Raw genomic sequence first — 21116 nt, 5'->3', positions numbered from 1 at the left:
CATATAGTGAGAAAAAAACCCAAAACGCATCTGAGTTCAATCAATGTAAAATTTTATTTCAATAAAAATATTGTGCTCAATTATAGTCCAAATCCATATAAAAATAAATGTGCACTGTGTCTTCTACCAGCCTACTTTAACAGTCCATACAGGCAACAAAAAAAAAAAAGAAAAAAAGCTTTGCTTATTTCGCTTTAACTTACCTCATCTATTAAAAATTTCCACCCTGACGCCCTAAACTATAGAGCACAACCGTCTGAGTTACAAATACCAAAGTCGAAACATTTCAATAACTCAGGTTTTGCAGGTCGATTGTTGTGAGTGTTTCTGAGAAGAGGTCGAAAGTCTCGCAGGGTAAAGGCAGGGGACTTTGAGCTGATTCTGACAAACTCGGTGAGAAAGAGGGCGAGGATGAGAAAACTTGGAAATCCCGAAATGAGGCGTCCAGGTCCGAGGAATCGTCATTGTTCGGGCCTATTGTGGACACGCAGATGGGCACAATGGCTGACGGGTTTGGAAAATGTTTCAGATTTTTCTCATTGCTGGTCAGAGGGGTAACAGTTGGGCTTTGGCTCTCTCCATTGTGTGCGTTCTGACAGTCTTGTGAAGTCAACGTATTCTGGTGGAAATACCTCTCCCTCTCAAAGAGCGTCCCGGCGGCGCTGCCCTCTGTAGCCTGCTCCAACTCGTCCTCCGGCCCGTCGTCCAGGCAGGCGTATTTCCCCTCGCTGTCCCTGTTTTCCTTGCTGTGAGTCTGCCTCTTGTGCTTCATCCGCCTGTTCTGAAACCACACTTTCACCTGCTTCTCCGTTAAATCCAGCAAAGCAGCTATTTCCACTCGCCTCGGTCTGCACAAGTATTTGTTAAAATGAAACTCCTTCTCCAGCTCCAGAAGTTGGGTGTTGGTGTACGCAGTCCTCAGCCTCCTTGATGGCCCTCCATCGCCAGCACCACTCTCTGGTGTATCAGGTGAACCTAAAATAAATAAACAATTTAAATAAATTATTAATAGAAAATCCACTGCAAATATAATAATTTAAAACATTCGTAACAGGGGTGTGTTTGGAGGGGAGAAAAAGCGCTATGGGGTGAAACTTGTGGCAAGCAAACACCAGGACTGGGAAGATTTATGGGCCCCAGGCAGAATATGATGGGTCTGCGTGGACAAGACAGGACGGAGGGTGAAGATTAATGAACATGCCAGCTGCTGGCCCGTGTAAGAATAATCTACCACATTACTGTCAAACATTAGCACTCTTACACTGCATCACAAGTCAGTGCGTTACTTGATGAGATTAAGAATACTTAAATCAAAATCCTAGACTGGCTCAGAAGGGACGCCCACGCTGCACAAGGCCCCAGGATGGAGCTACTTGCAGAGGGAGAATCCTCAGACAATAAGGAGCCTTTTTTACATGGAGGTTATTAATCATCATGTCTTGCCTTGGGGGGAGAAGTAGAGTGGCGAGGAGTCATCCGTCGTCGCAGCAGGAGCAGCAGCAGGAGCAGAAGAAGATGAAGAAGCAGAAGCAGCCTGGTTCCTCTTGATGCTTTTTTTCTCCTTCATCCACGGGTACTCCGGGGGTAGGGACACAGCCTGTAGCGGGCTGAAGCCCTTCTGAGCCTGCTTGGAGCGGCTGTGGCGTGGGTGGACGCTCGGGTTCAGGCCGGGGATGGTCTGCTCAAAAGGAGGAGGAATCAGTGTCGACTGTGAAAGCGCTGAGCTCTTGATTGATGAACTTTGAAATGCATCACCGACAGGGTTAGTGAAAGATGTCAGGCACTCAGCGAGCGACGGCTGGCTGTTGATAAAACCACTTTCTCGCCCAAATTCGTAATTCATCTCCTCCTGCTTGTCTCGGAAAGCTCGCGGGTATTCAGAGGAGGGAAGAATTATAAAGATAAAATATATCTCTCTCTATATAAATATATGTTTGCGAGGTTTCTTTTTGATAAACTACTTAACTGGTTATAGTCATAGGGAGACCTCTGCCATAAACTATTGCTTTCAGGAGGACATGGTCGGAATTAGACCGTGCTGCTTGTCACATGATTGCATCTGCCCAATGACAATTTGGGTTTTTTATCAAAAGAAGCCACTGTCCCCTATGATTGATCGAGAAAGTCTGAGAGGTAACGCCTCATTCCGGGGGTAGGGGTTGCTTTATTTACACATTTTTTCCCTCCTCTTCTCAGTTTGTCCACCACTGCCTAACCGCCCCCCCACTCCCACCTTACAGCACCCCGAAAATGCACCACAAAGCCGTGCACGTCTGCCACGGGAGCGCGCGCCCGTGCGAGCTTGCAGTTCACGAGTGTTTATGGGCATTTATTTCCAGCATGGCGCGCCGCAAATCATTGCAGCAGTCACATTTGTGCCTCATAATACCAAGACGCCCACAGTCGTTATCTCTGGCCGAGACGTTAATCTTGAGAGTTTCTTGAGGATTGACTAGAAAAGGAAAGGAAAGGAAAGGAAAGGAAAGGAAAGGAAAGGAAAGGAAAGGAAAGGCAGCACCAGACACAGCAACATGTCCTCCCCTCCCCCACCGCCCAAACTACAGAGAGAGAGAGAGAGAAAAGAGACAAATTAATTTTCATATTTTAGTCTGATTTTGCATCGATTACATTTTAATCCCCAAATTATTTAACCTTTGATTGGCAGCGTTAGATTTAAAGTCTAAATAAAAATGTGATGTATAAATTATTTGAAGTGTGTTTGTGTGTCTGTGTCAAGGTAAGAAAGCATCTTGGTAATTTAACGTGCATTTGTCACCGTTTTACAGTTTATTGCTCCCTTCCCCTCGTCCAATTTCGTTCATTTTATATCACCTATTGGGATAATGTTGACCTTAGCCGGCATCCATACATTTCAGCATTATTGGTTATAACATAGGGGAGAGCAGAAATGATTTGCCACTGCACTGTGAAGCTTAGGAAAGGTGGGGATCTGATGGCTGTTTATTGCTCAGGCTCTAAACAAAGAGCCCTGGTAGCCCGTGCGTGATCAATCTTTCTCGCCAAAAGGTCTGACAGCTCCCTGCCCTAAGAACACATTTAAACCATCTAACACTCCCTTGGATCATATGTGGCCAGGAAGAGGACGACCTCTCTGTGAGCTGCAGGATGAGTTTTCAATTTAGAAAGGTCGGGATTTCTTTAAAAGCAGGGATGAGACGCATGGGCTTTGCGCACAAAGCTTTTTGCTCTGTTATTTGATAATAAACGATAAATCCAGACGTAACTCTGACCCCCTCACTTTTTTTGATCTCAGAAAGGACATTTCTGGCATAGAAAGAAAGAAGAGAAGACTTGACTGGGTGGATGGTATAGAAACGAAAACGGAGCTTCTTCTTCTTTTTTCTTTCTTTTTTTTTGTGCATAGGATCAATTGTTTGCTGAGGTGAGTGGGTGTTGGCATTCAGTAGAAATCCCATTCACTGCCATACCTATCTCTCTGGCAGGAACCATGTAGACAAAGTCTTTGTGTGGCCTGCTTTCTGGAATAATTCTGCTTTTACGCATAGAAGTGATTTTATATATCCTCATAGCGTAAAACGGTTTATTATTGTTTGTAAAAGTGCGTCCTGAATATGAGACATGAGATCTTGTAGTAGAATAAAATCATAAAATATACTTTAACATGTCTTTGCTAAAAGAAAACTAAATTAAACGTTGGTGACTTAGAAATCAATTTAAGAAGGTACAAAAATTAAACGAATTCGACGTAATGGCGGTTAATTCTCTTTCTGAAAATAGCTGCCTAATAATACCTGTCTGAATAAATCACGTCATTCTGCCATTTATTTATTTATCTTAATTTGCACATCATAATTTTAAAGCACTTAAAGACGCTGTTTACTTATTCTGACACATTTTTTGGAAACGAAAGAACAGAGCCCTGTTCAAAATATAACCCCCAGCAATATTTGATCATATTATAAATACTGAGAGCTGAAAACGTGAATATATTTCACATTTCGTACTGCTACAAAATTTGAATCGATGCTGTTATCCGTGTACAGATCTTTGACGACCTGAAGTCGTTTTTTTTTTTTTTGTTTTATTTTATGTTGCTTGTCCTGAACGGCAGACGAGAAGAGGATGATCCGTGGACGTGAACCGGAGTGGCACGTTTCCCGTCTGTTCTGAAACAACGAGAGACATCTGGAAGGCAAGGGGGCGAAACACTAATGCGTTGTTTTAAAGGGGATATATTTCATTCAGCACATATTCTGTTTTCAGACAGATACCGTGATATTAAACGTATTAAAAAATAGAAATTTTTAGTAGCTGGAAAATTACAGCGTGTCCATGTGCTTTTGTTTTGGATTTTATTTTATTATTTGTTTGTTTTTAAGCGTGAAAAATATATTTAATAATTAATGGTATAATCATGTGTGTAAAATAAAGGTGATTTGGAATGGTGGAGAGGCCTGAGTGTTTGCTGCATCTTTTTGTCGTTTGCGCTGCATCATATCACAGCATGCTCTCCCTGCGAGAGGACACTTAAAACGAAATTGCATGGGTGCATTCAAGGCGCACAGTAGCTATAATACTCTGGAAAACACATTTAGGGTTGTGTGTGTGTGTGTGTGTGTGTGTGTGTGTGTGTGTGTGTGTGTGTGTGTGTGTGTGTGTGTGTGTGTGTGTGTGTGTGTGTGTGTGTGTGTGTGTGTGTGTGTGTGTGTCCTGGAAACAAAGCAGCGTTCACGACGACAGCATTTTCATATTACGCTTTTATTTATTGAGCCGCCTGGATTCATGGGAAGATTTGACAGATACTCCAGGCGCACGATAGGCCTGCAAATCAAACATTATTTTTCCCTCTAAGTCGACATGTGAAAATAAATAAATAAATGAAATCTCATAAAATTCCATTTTTGGTGATGAAAGCAAATAAATAAATGGCGTTCATGAATAAAGCTGGTCGTATATATACATATATATACGACCAGCTTTATTCATATATATATTTATAGATATAGATATATAGATATAAGGTTTGAAGCGTTTCCTGTGCTTCCCAGTAAGATGACACCTCTCCCACCTATAACCCACTTTTAGGAGACAGCCAGCCTGTCTGTCAGTCCTTTCCCTGTTTGACTCAAGTGGGCTATCTCTGCTTAATCACACCCCACGTGAAAGGAAAAATGTACATGAGGGAGGTTTTGATGCAAACTGATGTGAGACTGCTGAGAACAAATGGCCGATAAGCATAAGCTTTAAAGAAAGAGTCTTTCCCCTGAAGACACGATAAATCTAAGGTTTTTCCATGGTTCGCCTCGTAGGTCAATCCATTATATCTGCAAAATGTTTGGGCTTCTGCTAACCCAGACACATATTACAAAGTTAACCTCACTTTCCACGTTCTCTTTGGGATTTGTCCAAAACAACAGGCTACTGGCACTGAGGATAAGTGGATGGAACAGATTCCCATGTGCTCACGACTTTACTCCTCTGAACTTCTATTCCAGATTTGACTTACAGCCTCCTCTGCCACTGCTGGTGTCATGAGGTTTGATGTATAGGGGTCACCAAAGGTCACGGCAAACAACGTCTAAGGAACTTTGTTTTTCTGCAGCAGGACTCCCGGCATGGCTGTTTGCACTGAAACTATCCAGCCTAACATTCATGAGGATCAGACCGGAACCTTCGGCCATTTGCACACAACAGTGTTTTCTTGTGTCTTAAGGAGAGTTCACAGATGCCATAACAGCGCAGTAAAACAGCATATGCATAATGTTTATGTTTTTGAATTTGTCCTCAAAGTATCCCTTCTTCCACCTCACAAACTGATAAAGACACATACTGATCTACACATGGATGACCGTTTCAGGTGACAGAGGGAGAAATGGAGGAACTGTAGTGAAAGAAGAGGAGCCTACTCTCGGTTTTTCAGGACCTCAAGTCTATCATGAGACATAAGCTAACGGCCATGCTCCCGAGACAAACTTAATCATGTGGCAGTAATCATGATCGGTGGAGCATTTTGGTGTAAATTATCTGTAGGCATGTGAGTGCAGGAATAAAGGGGGAGGTCACAGCAAAAATCAAATGTGAGCTTTCCCCTGCTCAGTAGTGCTATTTATCCATCTAGATTATTTTTGGTGTGAGCTACAGAGACGCCCGCCTTCTTTTGAACATAATGGAACTAAATGCTACTCACAGATATCTCCAGGCATCGATCCTGAACAGAGGTTTGTGGTGCGGATGGTGCCACAGGATCTAAACCTGAGCTTGATTTGCATGATTGAATGATTTTGAACACTACAGGGCACTTAGTTCCATTACATTCAAGAGCATCCCACACCCACACAAGCTAGCACAGTTGAGGAAATAATACACAAATTAGATCTTGGGGCTAACTGCTTCTCTATACAAATAAATGGCATGATGACAGATGATCGAGATTTTTCTTACATATATTATTATTTAAAGCATCCTAGTACTACTGCTGAGTGACAAAATAAAAATATGTAGGCTTGATTTTGAGTGTAACCAGCCTTTTACTTTCATTTTTGTTGCATGAGATAAAGCCGTATGTGTAAATAATCTTTTAAACTGTACATGGGCTGGATTCATGAGATAACCCCTTCATATTTGCTATATTTTTCTCAAACCAGACTAAACAGGTCAAAATTGGTGAATAACAAAGTCTGTTTTTAACTATATAACAATTTTTAAAGCATGATATGAGTAAAATAATCATAAATGAAGCTGAAACATGGGTTAGATATTCATATTTATGAAGTAGAGGTCTGAAATCGGTGGGGAGTGGTGTTTAGTCGCATCATCATGAACGCATCATCCTTTTTGAGCACTGTTCTTCAGATTAGCCGCTGCCTCCACCTGCTGGTGGTCAGAGAGCAGCAGCATTCACCAAAGCATGGAGCTTCAACACCATCACCAGCACAGTGTTTGACCCCGTTTATTTGTTTAAGTGTAAATTAAAATAGTCAGCTTTACCAGAAAGAAAAATCTGTTTGGTCATTCAATGTTATTTTTATAAACGGTCATTTTTATTGGCAGATTCCTCAGTTTGTCAGACATGCTGCAATAGTGTGTCTGCTGTAGTGACAAAACAACAAGCTTTTTTGACCGAGACGGTCTAATTGTTGGTGGGTGGCTGTAAAGCAATTAGACGTTTTAAAACAGAACCATTTGCACCCCCACCCCTTGTGTGTGTGTGTGTGTGTGTGTGTGTGTGTGTGTGTGTGTGTGTGTGTGTGTGTGTGTGTGTGTGTGTGTGTGTGTGTGTGTGTGCAAATGGACAAATATTACATATCTGACTATTGGCCCACAGTATCCTGCAGACAAATAAGAAAAATAAAATCACGTACAATACTAAAGTGGAACAATAATCTCTTTTAACTTTCTCTTAGATACAGGTAGGCCTCTGCTGTTTGCAGTCGAACGCTTTTATTTTGTTTTTCCTTTTTCTTTCTTTCTTTTTTTAAGGATTTAAGGATTAAGGACAATTTACGTAATTGTGACCGTTTTACTGCTTTGTAATAAATATTCAGTTTAATAAGCAGAGAAGGACTATTATCAAATGCTGACCATATCTTAAAGATTTCTCGCTCGTCCGTAAGAGTAGCTTTTTTAATTGCAATACATAGATAATTATTAAAATACAAATTTATACCAGCAGGCCTTGGCATAGGACTTTTTTGAGTTAAAGAGAGAGAGAGAGAGAGAGAGAGAGAGAGAGAGAGAGAGAGAGAGAGAGAGAGAGAGAATGGCTAACTTGGCAAACCTTAGCTTGGGAAGTTTCGGTGGTTCATTTGGGTTGTTTGCGCCATAAAGCTCGATGGTTACAGCCCAGAACTTGTAGTAAAAGTCTATTTTTATCGTTTTCTTCCTGCAATAAAACATTTCCCCCACTTCATTTAATTTGTATATAACAGAAGCAAAAGCTTTAACTTCAAAAGAGAAAAAAGAAAAGATAAAAAAGGATTTGAAAACATTTCACGATCGAAACAAAGGAGCATTTAAAAACAAAATCCTCTAGCACCATTTAGGAATTTAAATGTTGGTTTATATTTGTGTATTATTGTTGGGAGAAATTAAATACAAAAATGACATCACATTACTACTTTTCTTTAATGCTACACAAACTACACTTTATTCTAGGTTAAATCAAGAACGATGAGGTATTTTCCGTGTGCGCAGTATGTTCACAAATGCATCAAAATCTTACTATTAAAAAAACAATATCAAGTTACCAAAACAATAACTTAAATAATGCAAATAGGTAGCTGAAAGACATTCAGGTAGTCAACAGATCCATGCAAATAACAAATGGCCTAAGGTAGCTATCTGTGTGCGGCAGTACAACACATCTAAGTTCTCATAAAACACTTGTTCCTCTCAATATTATAAGAAAAAAAACACCCAGCATTGTTTCAACAGCACTAACTTTACAACAACATGTGTTACAGGAACATTAAGGACAGACACCAGTTTTCCCTTTCAACCCCTCACCCCTCCCCTCCCAACCAGGCTCTAATCCCAGGTCTGTCCAAGAAAAAACAAAGAAAAAATGAAAACAGTTAACTGTCTCTTCGCCGGTCTTTGTTTTCTTTCTTCATCTTCATCCTGCGGTTCTGAAACCAGATTTTTACCTGTCTCTCGGTCAAATTCAACAGTCTCGCTATCTCGTATCTACGATCCCGGGGAAGGTACATGTTAAACAGAAACTCCTTTTCCAGTTCGAGGATTTGATGCTTTGTATACGGGCAACGTTTTTTTCTGGTGGGCTTTGCGTGAAGCCAGTTGGATGACGGGTTATCTGGAAACCATGAGACAAGAGAGTTAACGCTATCGAGATTAGTGTAAAATTAACAAAACAAAACAAAAATAAAACAAGTCCTGCTTATTCGTTTTACGCACAGTATGACTTTTTTCTTTAGAGACATTCTTTTTTGTCTGCTGAGAGGCAATTTTGAGGTTTTTCTCTGGCAATATTTCTGCCGAATTTGGAAAAATGCGCAGAATCTGACGTGAATATTAGGGTCATAGTCACCTTATTTATTATTTTATTTATTTATTTATTTTGGATATGATGTTAATCAGCTAGGAGACCGCTATGTCTCCGTACCTTTGAAACAATGCACTCTTATAATAGCGTCATACGCGTTTTCAAGATGATACAAGCCAATGGCATTCAAAACAAATCCTCCACATTCGCGAAAAATTAAACCCTTTTGCTTATGCTATCTAAATGTTTACATCGAGTGACAATAATAAAAATCCAAACCCTGCATTGCTTACTTGGATCCACCTTCCTTTTTTCCTCTACTGACGGATTATCTTCAGTGGCTTTAGACGCAGTTTCGCAGGGAATCTCCACTAGAGACGCACCGTTTTCAGTGTCAGACAAAAGATGCGTGTGCGTCTCCAAAGTTGTGCATTCCGCAGTCCCAATCAGGGGTTCCGGTTTTATCTCATAGTGCATGCCTGTCGATGGTAATCCCGTCAAACACAGGGACGCAGAGACCGGATCCAGCGCCCAAGAGCGCGTAAACATGCCATCGCTGTCCCCACTCGGGTAAGGGTGATGTATATATGTCGGAGCGGTCGTGTTTGGAGTGTGGGCCGAGATGGCACTCCAAGAGCCACCAAAAATAGAAGATTTCGCCTGCAATGGGCAAGACTCCTGTCCGCCATATTCGGTGACCACCGCCTGCTCCACCCCTGCGGCTGACGAGGAATACCTCGGTGCCATATCCTCCTGCTCGGGAAGAATGCGCGAGTCAATGTAATAACTGGTCCCCAAAGTCGACATTGCAAAGACGCAAAGTCAGAAAACGGCACTCTACAGTCCTGCAGCGTTTAGAAAAAAACGTTTCATTGCATGATAAGCTGCTGCTGTCGTGCGCCAGCTAGAAACTCAATGCGTCCAGTAAGTTGAACCTTGCCCAAGACTGGATAGGGCGCCCCAAACACGTGACCGTGGGACAGAACAATAAATAATAAATCAGCCTAGCGCTCGGCTAAATGGCCACCATTTTCCCCCACCATATTTTAATAGCAAATCCCCGCGCTTTTATTGGGAACTATTTCGTTTATAAGCAATAAACGTTGTGAATTTTGTCAAGAGAGCGTATGTTAGTGTAATCAAATCTAGCTGTAAATAGGGACGGGGGTAATAATCCTTTAAAGTATCCATTTGTAAAAACATCAAACAAGGTCTTCAGCTGAATATATATATATATGTATATATATATATATATATATATGTATGCATGTATGTATTCATAAAAAAGCATCATAGGGTTATTTACCCCCCATCAAAAAAACAGACTGTAATACTTTAATGACCTCTATAAAACTTCTAATATGTACAAAAATTAGGCTCGTGGTAGCGGCAGATAAAATATGTCAAGATTTTACTTTTTTATATATACAAAAGCAGCAAACACGTCATTAAAGAATCACCAGGCTTTGGAAGATTTAAACATTCTGGGACAGTTTCCAAAACGCACATAGTTGCGTCTGCGTGTCTGTGGGTCCACTTTGAAGGCAATCTAAAACGGAAAGTGGGATGAGGTTATTTGGGTGCCATATACCAGGCCCCTTTTATCACGGGCAATTGGGTTGTTTTTCTTAAGGTTACAACCTGGCTGTCTAAGCTAAATATCACCAATAAAGCTCAGCCTTTGTGTCCTTTCTCTGGCTCAGGCAGACGCATCCGGCATTTGGAGGCAACTGGCAGACTGCAATGATCATAACCGAGGCCTTGTCTGTCCTTTCCCCCTCTCCAGGACGCATACCACTGCGAATTCTTTCATATTCCTGCTTCCAACACTGCTATTTTACACACATGTACTCACAATCATACAGAGCGGTGACCTTAAAATTATGGACGTGGTTAAAACTTGGTGTTTCTTTTTATTATTTTTTAAATCCCAAAGTGTAGTCATGTGGACTTGGCTTTATAACCAAAAAGAAGGGGGAAAAAAGTGGTCTATCCCCTTTGCGCAAAGCCATAAAACACATTATTGCACTTTTTGGAATAATACCTTTTATGCCTCTGAAGCAGTGTGCGCCGAGCAATTAATAAATGCAATTAGTAATTAAGAGCGATTCACTTTTCATGATGTGACGAGTTTTACTGAGGTAATCAAGGCAGTTTTGTGTTGTGGGAGAAATAATATAGCCCAACAACATGAGACTACCTAAACCACTCCACAGCCCGCTCTCCTCTTCTGGGGTTTTTGATTTCTTTTCTTTCTTTCTTTTTAAGTGTGAAATTTTGCTTAGGTGTAGCCTGTTTTATTACTAGTAACAATTTTAGAAATTTCCAAAGGCGAAGAACTCAGTGTACAGGCAGTTAGCAACCACAAGTTGATATCATGCACCAAAACGGCTTTATAGCCCCCCATTTGGAGCTGCTTTTCGTCAAATTAGTCAGAGTGCGTTATTGCTTAGGCGTCTAGATTATGGATTTTACTATTTAAAAAATTGAATGCAAGAAAACCTAACGTAATAACAATTTCAGATAGTTCAGAAAATCGCAATCAAAGGAGTCACTGTTATTCCACGCTTTGTGTGGCACATTTAGATATAATGTCAAGGACAAAAACAACGAAGTAACAGGCATCTGCCGAAGGCCTAAACCGTGAAGAACGTCACGCAGTAAAAGTGTAAAAAAAACCCAATTTAAAGTACAAAGAGCACAAATGCATTTGCGCTGTACCGGTGCCAGCTTTAAAATTTTAACAACCCGCAGCTCCTGCTCTGGTTTTGTGAATGAAATAAGAAGGCTGCAGTTGCATGGATGGGTTTTATTCATTTGACCAGCAAAATGTGCAAATATTAATCAAATCTCTGGGCTTCTTTAGCACTCACACAAATACCTACATGTAACTGGAACACAAGTTTCCCCAAGGTCCAGCATGCAAATTCCAATGGTTCACTCAGGTTGAATAAAGAATATGTACAAGCCTGAAGCTCTGAAACACTGTGGTCACATTCAGAGCATTTTCAGCTGATCAGCGTTACAAATGTAACTATTTATAAATACAAACACGACAAATTAAACCAGACATGAAAACGAAAATCATTCAAAAAAGACCAACAATCAATAAGTTAGCAGTAGGATCCTATTTTCATTCTCACAGTTGGGTGTGGGGTCTGCACAGGCGTCCTTGGCATGGATGAAGGAGGGCGCCAAAGACGCACAGTCTCATGAGAAACTGAAGCTGCTGGAGAGCTCTCGGATCCTGTTTTCCCGGCTCATCTTTTTCAGTTTCATCCTCCTGTTTTGGAACCAGATTTTGACTTGCCTGTCAGTGAGGTGCACGCTACGGCTGATCTCCAGACGGCGCTCTCTAGTCAAGTACATGTTGAAGAGAAACTCCTTCTCCAGCTCCAGAGTCTGGTGCTTGGTGTAGGGGCAACGCTTCTTTCGACCACTCTTAGCTGTGAGCCAATTAGCCGTACTTTCCATCTTTCCATCCCCTACAATGAAAATCAGCCAAATATTAGGCAACAGGTGTGACAAACGTCATATTCATTAGAAATCATGAACGGATAACATTACATAAACAAAACATGCCAGTGCCCACACATGAAAATGTTCACTCAAATAATTTATCAACTATACGTATTTATTGCAAATGTTATATATATTTATTGCAAATATAGTTATATATAACTATATATATATATATATATATATATATATATATATATATACATATATAACTAAGGTGTGTCCTAAATAATAGTTAATTATATTATTAACAGTTAAAATAAATACACGAGGTCTGTTTTAATATTGACAGCCAAAACATCGTATCACTGTTTTTTTGTTTTTGTTTTTTGGGGGTTTGGGGGATTTTTGTTTAGTTTTTTTTCCTTTGAGAGAGACAATAGCTCTGCATCTCTGCTTTAAATAAGCCAAGTTTAATTTTTCTTCCTCTCTGATAAACTTCTAAGTGCCTGACAGTTCCCCAAAAGCACCAATCTTCCTCGCGTATTTGTGCGGTCAGAAATCTTACGTTTTAAAGCAATGATCGCATCTCCTTTTTTTTTTTTAGCCATATTTCTGCAGCTAATGCCAGCTCTTCACCTTTTACGAGCTTTTCTGGACACTCCGTGCTGCAAGTCTCAGTTGGTTCGGGAGAGGACGAGCCTTCCGAGGAGAGGCGGCTGTCCTCTCCTCTGGCCGGGGCGCAGGGCGCAGGGACAGGCGCCTCCTCGTGGCCCTCTCCATGCTCCGACTCCGCCGAGGCGGCCGGCGGCTGGGAGGCTTGGCTGTCCAAACGGGCAGGTCGTTGCAGAGTGAAGTGATTCATGTTTGGCTGGACATCGTGATAGAGCCTGGAGGACGTGTATGTCTGAGACAGGCGGAAGTAGCCGGGGACTGGCACCGTGTTGCCGCTACCCGGGCAGGATGCGCTCGAGTAGGATATGTCATCTACTGTCGCTCCTTTAGGACATTTATCAGACTCATAAAGGCAGTAAGCGCTCTCCTCTTTTATACTCGGCGAGAATGAACACTGAGCCATATGCTGGGCGCTGGGCTGATCCACCCGACAGGATCTCGACGTTTCCAGCCACGTTTCCATTCCTTGAACATACGAAGCAGCAGAGGGGATCACGCTTTGGGTCGTTGGCTCGTTGCGCTTACCGATCCCCGTGAAACAAGAGCCACCGGAGAGTCCATATGAATATTCCGACGCCTGTGGCAAGTACACGCTGTTACTTTGGTAATACGAACCGCTGTCGGTTCTCACGTTGATTAAGGAGTCCACAAAAAAGGAATTTCCAGCTTGGTTGTTGGGGCATGACATCGCTGTGGTATAATTTGACGGTGGATGAAGATAGCCCTTTCTGGCTGACATTTCTTGTGCAAAACATTGCTGAATAATTACTGATACTCACGCTTCTCACTGTAGCCTGCAGCCAATTAAAACACCAGGCGACTACAGACTCCTCCCAGTCCCGATCAGGCATCTCCACTGTGTCATATATTTTGTTTTAGGCTAAGTAAAGAGAAACTTTGAGGGGGAAAAGTGGTGTATCAGATGGGTTTAAGTAAAATCTTTAAATCTCCTTAAACTCTTGCACCTATAAGCCTCGAGGTGCCTGCCTTAAGTTCAGCACAACAACTGCTATTTGAAAACTCAGTTGTTGAAAGCTGTCCCTAACCATTATGTACAATGCATAGCTTTATGGCCAGTTTTACAGCACTGTAAAATGAGGGGTTCTAGAGGTGCCTCAGGATGCGTCGAGGATCCAAAATGTGTGTGACTCTTTGGTCCAGGGACTCTTAAGCTTTCGTGTGCTCATCTGATTGTTAATATTATTGGCCAGAACCTTTTAAAAATTTCTCATGGACTGTCCAATAGCAGAGTGGACAGCTGCTCAACTTTGTCGCATTCATGCCAAAACTTCAGGTCACGTTTTGGTGTGAATATTATGGATTAAAATATCACGACAAGGCAACTTTTATTGCAGATGCTCTGCTGAGCATTTATAAGGGCAGCGAGCAGGAACACTGAAGTAAAGGCGCCACAGTTGAACAATGCCCTGGAGCTGCATTTGCGTAATCGTCCCCTAATAGTGGCAATACTGCAAGGAAGGTAGTTTCTTATTTAACAGATTGGAACTTGTTAATTCTACTGTTATGTTCGCCACCGCTGGGATGCCGTATTTTCTCACGTATTTATTCCTTGCTTCTTCAGAAACACCAAGGTCCATATGCACATACTCCACTTTTACTTAATACTTAACAGCATCTCTCTCTCCATATATATATATATATATATATATATATATATATATATGGAGAGAGAGATGCTGTTAAGTATTAAGTATTTAAAATAAAAGAATAAATAAACAAAATGTATAAAGATATTTCACTTCTCAGGAAACAACAAGTACTACTTCTAAAAAAAAAGTGCTCCGGTAACCACACACGGATCATATCCCAGTCGGCCGGCCAAGCAAGCAAATCGAGGATCTTAGTTAATTTTTATTTTCCATTTTTATATCATGACAAAGTCAGTTAAAACTAGTTAACAAAAAGCGTTGAGTTAAAAGCAAATAAATAAATAAAAGATACAAATAAAAATAATACATTAAAGCACGCCTTTAAATAAAAATAGAAGCTGGGTTTGTGGCCGACAGATTTAGGTCAGCCTAAAATGTCGCTTATCGTGGGGTTTATCCTAAAATACAACACCGGTTACGTCTATCTCCCTTTAAGCCTGGAGCCATAAAGTCTAGAAATCAGAGCTGCAGTTTATATACAGCCATTTTATATGGCGGCAAACGTGCAGCAGTCTTGCTGGAATGAATGAGAATATCCATTAACCCCTCTGGATTATTTCCCGTCAGATCTAAGTGTGTGCTGCGCGTCAGCTGATTATTATCATTCCCTCATATTATTATTCACATAAAACTTAGGTGTAAAAAGGGGGCTTTTTATTTATCTGACTTTATTAAATAAATGTTAGAAATCGAATGAAAAGCACGCACAAAGGGACAACAAAAGTAACCAAACGAACCATGGCTTCCACTTTTTAAAAGATTTGTCTTGATCCCATAGCGTGTATCCAAGGATGATCAAATCCTCTTCCACTAAATGAAGTATGATCTACATTTAAAAATAAAACAAAACTGTATGGTGTTGTAAAAATTAGTGACCCACAAACTGTTTGGAATATAAACCTTTGAGATTTTATTTCTTCATGCGCATTAGATATGCCCATTACTTTGCACAATTTCAACCTGAGAACTGCTGAATTGAATATACACAGAAATAAATTTTCTGCAGTTTTCTTGCGGAACTTTTCCAGAAATCTTATTATTATATGATAACATACAATAAAACATCTTCAGGTCAGTTATATGCAGACAGAAATGATTCTGGATGTTGTGGGAAATAGACTTTCTTAAATCACAAGAAGAGAAGGGGAAAAAGAAAAATACATCCCTGTCACTGTGAAATGAATATGACAGTATGTCTGTGCCTACCTTAACAATAAAATCCTGAGGTGGTTACATATTTAAAGCGGCTGAACGTCGAGTCAAACTTCCTTCATATCTCAATTCACGGCAATGACATTGATCTGAGGAGCGCCACCCAGTGGGCAAACACAACAGGCCCACACTGGAACGCAACACCAACGGAATATTCCTACCACGGCAAGATGCTGATACAAATGAGGCCGGAAAGGTCCGTGAACACAAGTTTCAGTGCTCCCAGCCGTTGTTTTTCAGGCCCTTAGTCACAGTTAATAACCTTGGTCTCAGACGCTTTATTGCACTGCACTCCAAACGCTCCAGACGAATCCGCGTTTTATGGCCAAGTTACTGGAGCAACTGGGAGGATGTGCAGCAATCAAAGCGGCATTCCTGGGAGCCTCACAGGATTCACGGTATAAGGAAGGCTACAGGGCCCTTATTAGCTTATGACAGGCTATTCAAGTTGTTTTCAGGGCCCTAGTGCTGATTATAAAATCACATTGAACACTTTTTCTTTTTTACCATCTTTTCATGTGCAGTTGCCTGTAAGATTCCCAGCTTGTTTATGTACTAACATACTTATGTAAGGTCTTTGGATTAAATCACTCCACATAATAAATAAATGATGATACTGTTGGTGGTGACTGTACTCACAGTCTGGGGTTTCTCCGTGTCTTTATTTACCCCATGTGCTACTGCTGGTTCAGGCTGACACAGGCTGACTTGAGCGTCCAGTAACAGCTACAACACTTCGTGGAGCCACATGAGAAAACAAATACATTTGTTTTTTAATTAGATCTACGCGATTTTTTAAAGTGTCAAGATCGTTTCAGATTGACCTAATAGGAATGTAAGGTCAAAAAAAAGCTTTTCCACATCCCCCTCCCAGAAATGAATGAAAGCCTTGTAACGGATATCAAATAATAACTGCAGAGGATCTGATTTCCAGCCACGAGGGAATAAAAAGCGTCAGACCTACATATCATGCATCTGATACGACCCACGTGCTGGCATATAAAACAAAATATTGGATTTTGTTTCTTTTGGAGGCTCTTTTATCAGAGGTTTGCCCTTTGGACGAATTTGGAAAGTGATCCAACTTTTACGAGCAAGGGCTCGACAAAGCGCATGTAGTAGGGTCAAGCGCAGATGTTAAATATCAGTGAATCTCAGACTTAAGTGCATGAGACGAACAAATTTGTATCAGATTATGACTTTACTCATTCCACAACTATGCAATGCCGTGGCAAGCGTTTTTCGACCAGCTGATCACTATCAGTGGTGTCAAAAATCAGGAGGGGGGTCTGTTAGTAACTCCAAAACCTAGAAAAAAAACGTTTTTAAATCCCCAGACTTCTTGTATTTGCACAGGAACACTGAAAAGATGGCGGGGGGGGGGGGGGGGGGGGGGGGGGGGGAGTCAAAAGTTTCGGCCCGCAAAAGATCTGTGTTCGCGCTAAAATTGGGCCAAATCAAGATCCATTAAAGGGGACAGAAAGATACACGTGCGTGCGCAAGTAAACTTTAATCATATAGTGGAACAAAATAGGATTTTTTTTAATGCATCTTGATGTATATTATTAAATAAAATGAAGGGAAATCAGACAGATGTGGTTTTCTGCGCAAGCACCCCCATGCAACCATTAGACTTTAACATCTGTCGAGCTTAATAATAATAATAATAATAATAATAATAATAATAATAATAATAATAATAATAATAATAATAATAATAATAATAGAGCAAATTGTGTTAAAGGTGTATAAATAATTATTGATGGAGAGTGGCACTTTAAAATCTCGTCCTCCTGTCCAGGTAATGATATAGATGTGTGTGTAAAAGAGAGAGGTGCGTGTCCGCTGTCTTTGTTCAGTTTTTTTTTATAGCAGGGGGTTCGTGGTGTAGTACTGTAAACGGTCTCTGTTCAGTTTCTTCTCCTTCATCCTTCTGTTTTGGAACCAAATCTTGACCTGGCGATCTGTCAGGTTGAGCATCCGCGAAAGCTGCAGACGCTTCTCTTTGTTGATGTAAACACTGAAGAAGAACTCTCTTTCCAGTTCCCTGATCTGATATTTGGAGTATGGACATCTCTTCTTGCGCGTCCTCTGGCCACCTGGAAGACAACAAAAGGCAAAAGATCGTCACTTAAGATTAACATGGACCCCTTTGCACCCGCGTGAGATCGCCAGTGTATTTCTCGCTGATAAGCAGCCCCAGCTTTGGAGTTCAAGTATCTTCCCCCTACACTCAGGCCTACAGGATCAAGACTTGTAAACAAAGGCTGGGATTGATAGTGAAATCTGTGAAGTGAGGGGGGGGGCGATCATCTTGGCTGTTTTGGGGATTGAAGGCGTAGGCCTAAACGACACATGGGAGTATCATGTATCTGGTATTCTTTTACTGTTCCCTATTGATCTCGCTGTGCGTAGAGAGCAGTTATTTTAGCTTTAGCACTGTAAATGCTGTCATGGAAAGCAGCTGGTGCATTAAAGCCTTGCAAATCCAGTGAATTTGTAAATATTTATCGAAAGAAGCAGGGTTAAGCCTAAACTCTTGTCCAGAGTCAGATTTAAACGCCCAACGCACTCCACTTTGCACTGCGCGGAATAAACAAGAATGCTAAATCTTAAAATGATCCAAAAATGGCTTATAATCAATGCAGAGGCTCTGTGGTGTGTTTAAAATATCTAGGTCGCTGTTAGGCTGTTATGTCAGTAGTATTTAAAAAAAAAAGAAAATAAAAATTAACATTTGGCATATAAATGTTTTACAAGGTAATTATAAAAGTCCATACAAGTGCACAAATGAAGGGGAAAAACAGAGGCCATGTTGGAAATCTTGAAGACCAGCTTAACGCCAAAGTCTTCACGGCCAATTTCAATCCCAAGCACGTGATCTTGTCGTTTATAACATAGTTTTGTTGTAGGGTAAATCTGCAGGCCCTCCATAAACCTTACGTGCTTATAAAACTGCATATAAAAAGCTTTAAGAGCAAGGCGTAAGATTTTTCTCTGTGCATTAAGCAGGTTCACTCACTGCTGCTTTTGCTCTGCTTCTCCTCGCTGTGGCCGGAAGACGACTTGGGGCTGCAGCTCTCCGCCGTGTCGGAGCCCGGGTGCGCAGGAGCTGGGCTTGCTTTGGCGTGTCTCTCCGTGTCTGTCGCGTGTGCCGTCGGCGTTGCGCCGTTCTCTGCGCTCCCGTAAGCAGTGTCGAAAAACTGATCGAACGCCTGTGGCAGGACCCCGTTCCTGCCAACGCTGCCATAGAAGCTGGGCGTCGGGTTGGAGGAGCTGCAGTGGCTGGCGCTGGGGCTGCCTTTCACCAGGATCTCTCCCCCCCGAGAGGTCGGGCTCGTCCAGCTTTCCCTGTGCACGATGTCCTCAGCGAAGCAGTGCGATAGGCTCCCCCTGCTGTGGTGCCATTTACTTGAAGTATCAATGCCATAGTCTCTGAAAGCCACATCTCTCACGGATGGGACCTGTGGAAGAGCTGAGGACTGGTAGGAGTATGTCATGGGGCAAGAGGACTGGCTCTGGGTTAAATAATGAGGGAGACCCGAGAACTCTGCTCCGGAGACGTAGTAAGTGCAGCTCGGTAAATACATATTGGAGCCAGAGATCCGTTCATCAAAATCCATATTCTGTGGCTGAAAACGTCCTATAATAATCCTTGCATAGTTCCTCCGCGACGCTGCGCTCCAGTCACTTTGAGGCAGACTGGTGGAGCAGAAATCCTTAGACGTACAAGCTGACGTGGGGATCCATCTCTATCCATTCCTGAGGGCCAAAGCCATGTGACCACTGGCACAAAATGACAGATAGCCTACGTCTCAACGTGTAGGTTATATGAGTGAAAGAGTTTATGAAGTCGATCTTTGGCCGTGTGGAAAAGGAAAAATACTGAAACGGAATTTTGCTCAGAACTATTTTGGATATGCTGGAAGAGCTGAGCCTCTTATACACTGATTTTCATTGTTCCAGTGGGGTTATCTGGCTGAAGGCCTATTAGTGCCATGCTACAGGGTGGAAAACCCCTCAATTATATCAATTTTTACGCAGGCCAAGCATACCTGCAATTATATTATTTTATTTTTTATTTATTTATTTTTGGTTTCTTTCTTTCTTTCTTTCTTTCTTTCTTTCTTTCTTTCTTTCTTTCTTTCTTTCTTTCTTTCTTTCTTTCTTTCTTTCTTTCTTTCTTTCTTTCTTTCTTTCTTTCTTTCTTTTTATTGTTTTTAAACCTAACATTCGCCTTAACCCCGACCTCAGCACAGACGCCTGAGCGCTTTTGAAGATGAAGATCAGGTTTTCGGCCGCGTCAGCAGCAAAGATACACACCCGGTTACGCACGTAAGGGTTAAACTTTGAGACACAGATGACAGCATTTAGATAGAACAGATGATCTGTTGAGTTTGATAGCTTGACAGATTCCAGTTTTGAAAAAAAAAATGGTGCTCAGTCACACATGCGTAAATTTATTAAGAAATTAGAAGCCTGTAAAATGGGATTATTTCTTGTCTGTGGATTTAATATAGCTCCTCTGGTTATATGGCGACCAATCAAGTCCCCAAGTGTGGGGCGATGCGAGACATTGTGTACTTTTGTTTTTCAGGCATCCGCACAGATTCACACCCAGGAGCAAAAAGATAACAGACTGTGAGGCTTTTTTTTCCATTATATTTCTATATTTGTAAAGTTTTTTGTTCAGACCAGCATTTCCATGATCGTTAAAACATACTTTTCTATTTAATACCACATTTCCCCCAAAAATACATTGAACCGCAGTTTGTTTTTTGTTTTTGATTTTGTTTTTGCGTAAAAGTTGAAAAAAAATTATATATATATATATATATATATATATATATATATATATATATATATATATATATATATATATATATATATATATATATATGTTTAATGTAGACATTTACGTGTTCATGTACTATGGATAATAGAGGTATTTGTCGAAGGGGTTCCAGTCTTTGGATCGCTTGTTCTCTCATTGCAACGCCCAATATAAACCTTTGGACACGGGCGATTTCCCACACTCCAACCCATTTTCATTTGTCATCACTGCTGACTAAGTGGGCACATGTGTCACATATCACTAAACCCGTTGTGCAGCCAAT

The 21116-nt window shown here is 41.2% G+C and overlaps 4 protein-coding genes and 1 long non-coding RNA gene across 5 annotated transcripts; 1 reads left to right on the top strand and 4 right to left on the bottom strand.

Moving 5' to 3' along the window:
- Positions 1 to 83: 83 nt before the first annotated feature.
- hoxa2b (homeobox A2b) lies at positions 84 to 2473 on the bottom strand. The gene is made up of 2 exons (XM_080897254.1): positions 1444 to 2473; positions 84 to 975 (listed from the first exon to the last, which is right to left on the bottom strand). The coding sequence occupies exons 1-2, from the start codon at positions 1841 to 1843 to the stop codon at positions 287 to 289; spliced, it is 1089 nt and encodes a 362-aa protein (XP_080753380.1). The 5' UTR covers positions 1844 to 2473; the 3' UTR covers positions 84 to 286.
- A 7-nt stretch (positions 2474 to 2480) lies between these two features.
- Positions 2481 to 4429, top strand: LOC308406320. The gene is made up of 2 exons (XR_013973510.1): positions 2481 to 3403; positions 4094 to 4429. It is a non-coding gene; the product is annotated as an uncharacterized lncRNA (long non-coding RNA).
- A 2026-nt stretch (positions 4430 to 6455) lies between these two features.
- Positions 6456 to 9936, bottom strand: hoxa9b (homeobox A9b). The gene is made up of 2 exons (XM_080897260.1): positions 9277 to 9936; positions 6456 to 8794 (listed from the first exon to the last, which is right to left on the bottom strand). Exons 1-2 carry the CDS (start codon positions 9788 to 9790, stop codon positions 8556 to 8558), a joined length of 753 nt encoding a protein of 250 aa, XP_080753386.1. The 5' UTR covers positions 9791 to 9936; the 3' UTR covers positions 6456 to 8555.
- Positions 9937 to 10353: 417 nt separating this feature from the next.
- Positions 10354 to 13890, bottom strand: hoxa10b (homeobox A10b). The gene is made up of 2 exons (XM_080897255.1): positions 13082 to 13890; positions 10354 to 12468 (listed from the first exon to the last, which is right to left on the bottom strand). The coding sequence occupies exons 1-2, from the start codon at positions 13854 to 13856 to the stop codon at positions 12194 to 12196; spliced, it is 1050 nt and encodes a 349-aa protein (XP_080753381.1). The 5' UTR covers positions 13857 to 13890; the 3' UTR covers positions 10354 to 12193.
- Positions 13891 to 14822: 932 nt separating this feature from the next.
- On the bottom strand, positions 14823 to 19774 carry hoxa11b (homeobox A11b). Its single transcript, XM_080897258.1, is given in 3 exon segments — positions 14823 to 18098; positions 19022 to 19744; positions 19747 to 19774. Coding segments are annotated over 3 exon segments (969 nt in total). The 5' UTR covers positions 19760 to 19774; the 3' UTR covers positions 14823 to 17865.
- Positions 19775 to 21116: the final 1342 nt, after the last annotated feature.

This window comes from Rhamphochromis sp. 'chilingali' (assembly GCF_963969265.1).
Source record: "Rhamphochromis sp. 'chilingali' genome assembly, chromosome: 11".
NCBI classification, from domain to species: domain Eukaryota; kingdom Metazoa; phylum Chordata; class Actinopteri; order Cichliformes; family Cichlidae; genus Rhamphochromis; species Rhamphochromis sp. 'chilingali'.
The sequence above is the reverse complement of the archived record's forward strand: the minus strand, read 5'-3'. Positions and strand labels throughout refer to the sequence as shown.

Coding starts and splice junctions, on each gene's coding strand:
- hoxa2b (XM_080897254.1), bottom strand. CDS start 1,843: ATGAATTACGAATTTGGGCGAGAAAGTGGTTTTATCAACAGCCAGCCG. Junction 976..1,443: donor ACTCTACTTCTCCCCCCAAG/GCAAGACATGAT, acceptor TATTTATTTTAG/GTTCACCTGATACACCAGAG.
- hoxa9b (XM_080897260.1), bottom strand. CDS start 9,790: ATGTCGACTTTGGGGACCAGTTATTACATTGACTCGCGCATTCTTCCC. Junction 8,795..9,276: donor AAAAAGGAAGGTGGATCCAA/GTAAGCAATGCA, acceptor CATGGTTTCCAG/ATAACCCGTCATCCAACTGG.
- hoxa10b (XM_080897255.1), bottom strand. CDS start 13,856: ATGTCAGCCAGAAAGGGCTATCTTCATCCACCGTCAAATTATACCACA. Junction 12,469..13,081: donor TCCAGAAAAGCTCGTAAAAG/GTGAAGAGCTGG, acceptor TTTTCATTGTAG/GGGATGGAAAGATGGAAAGT.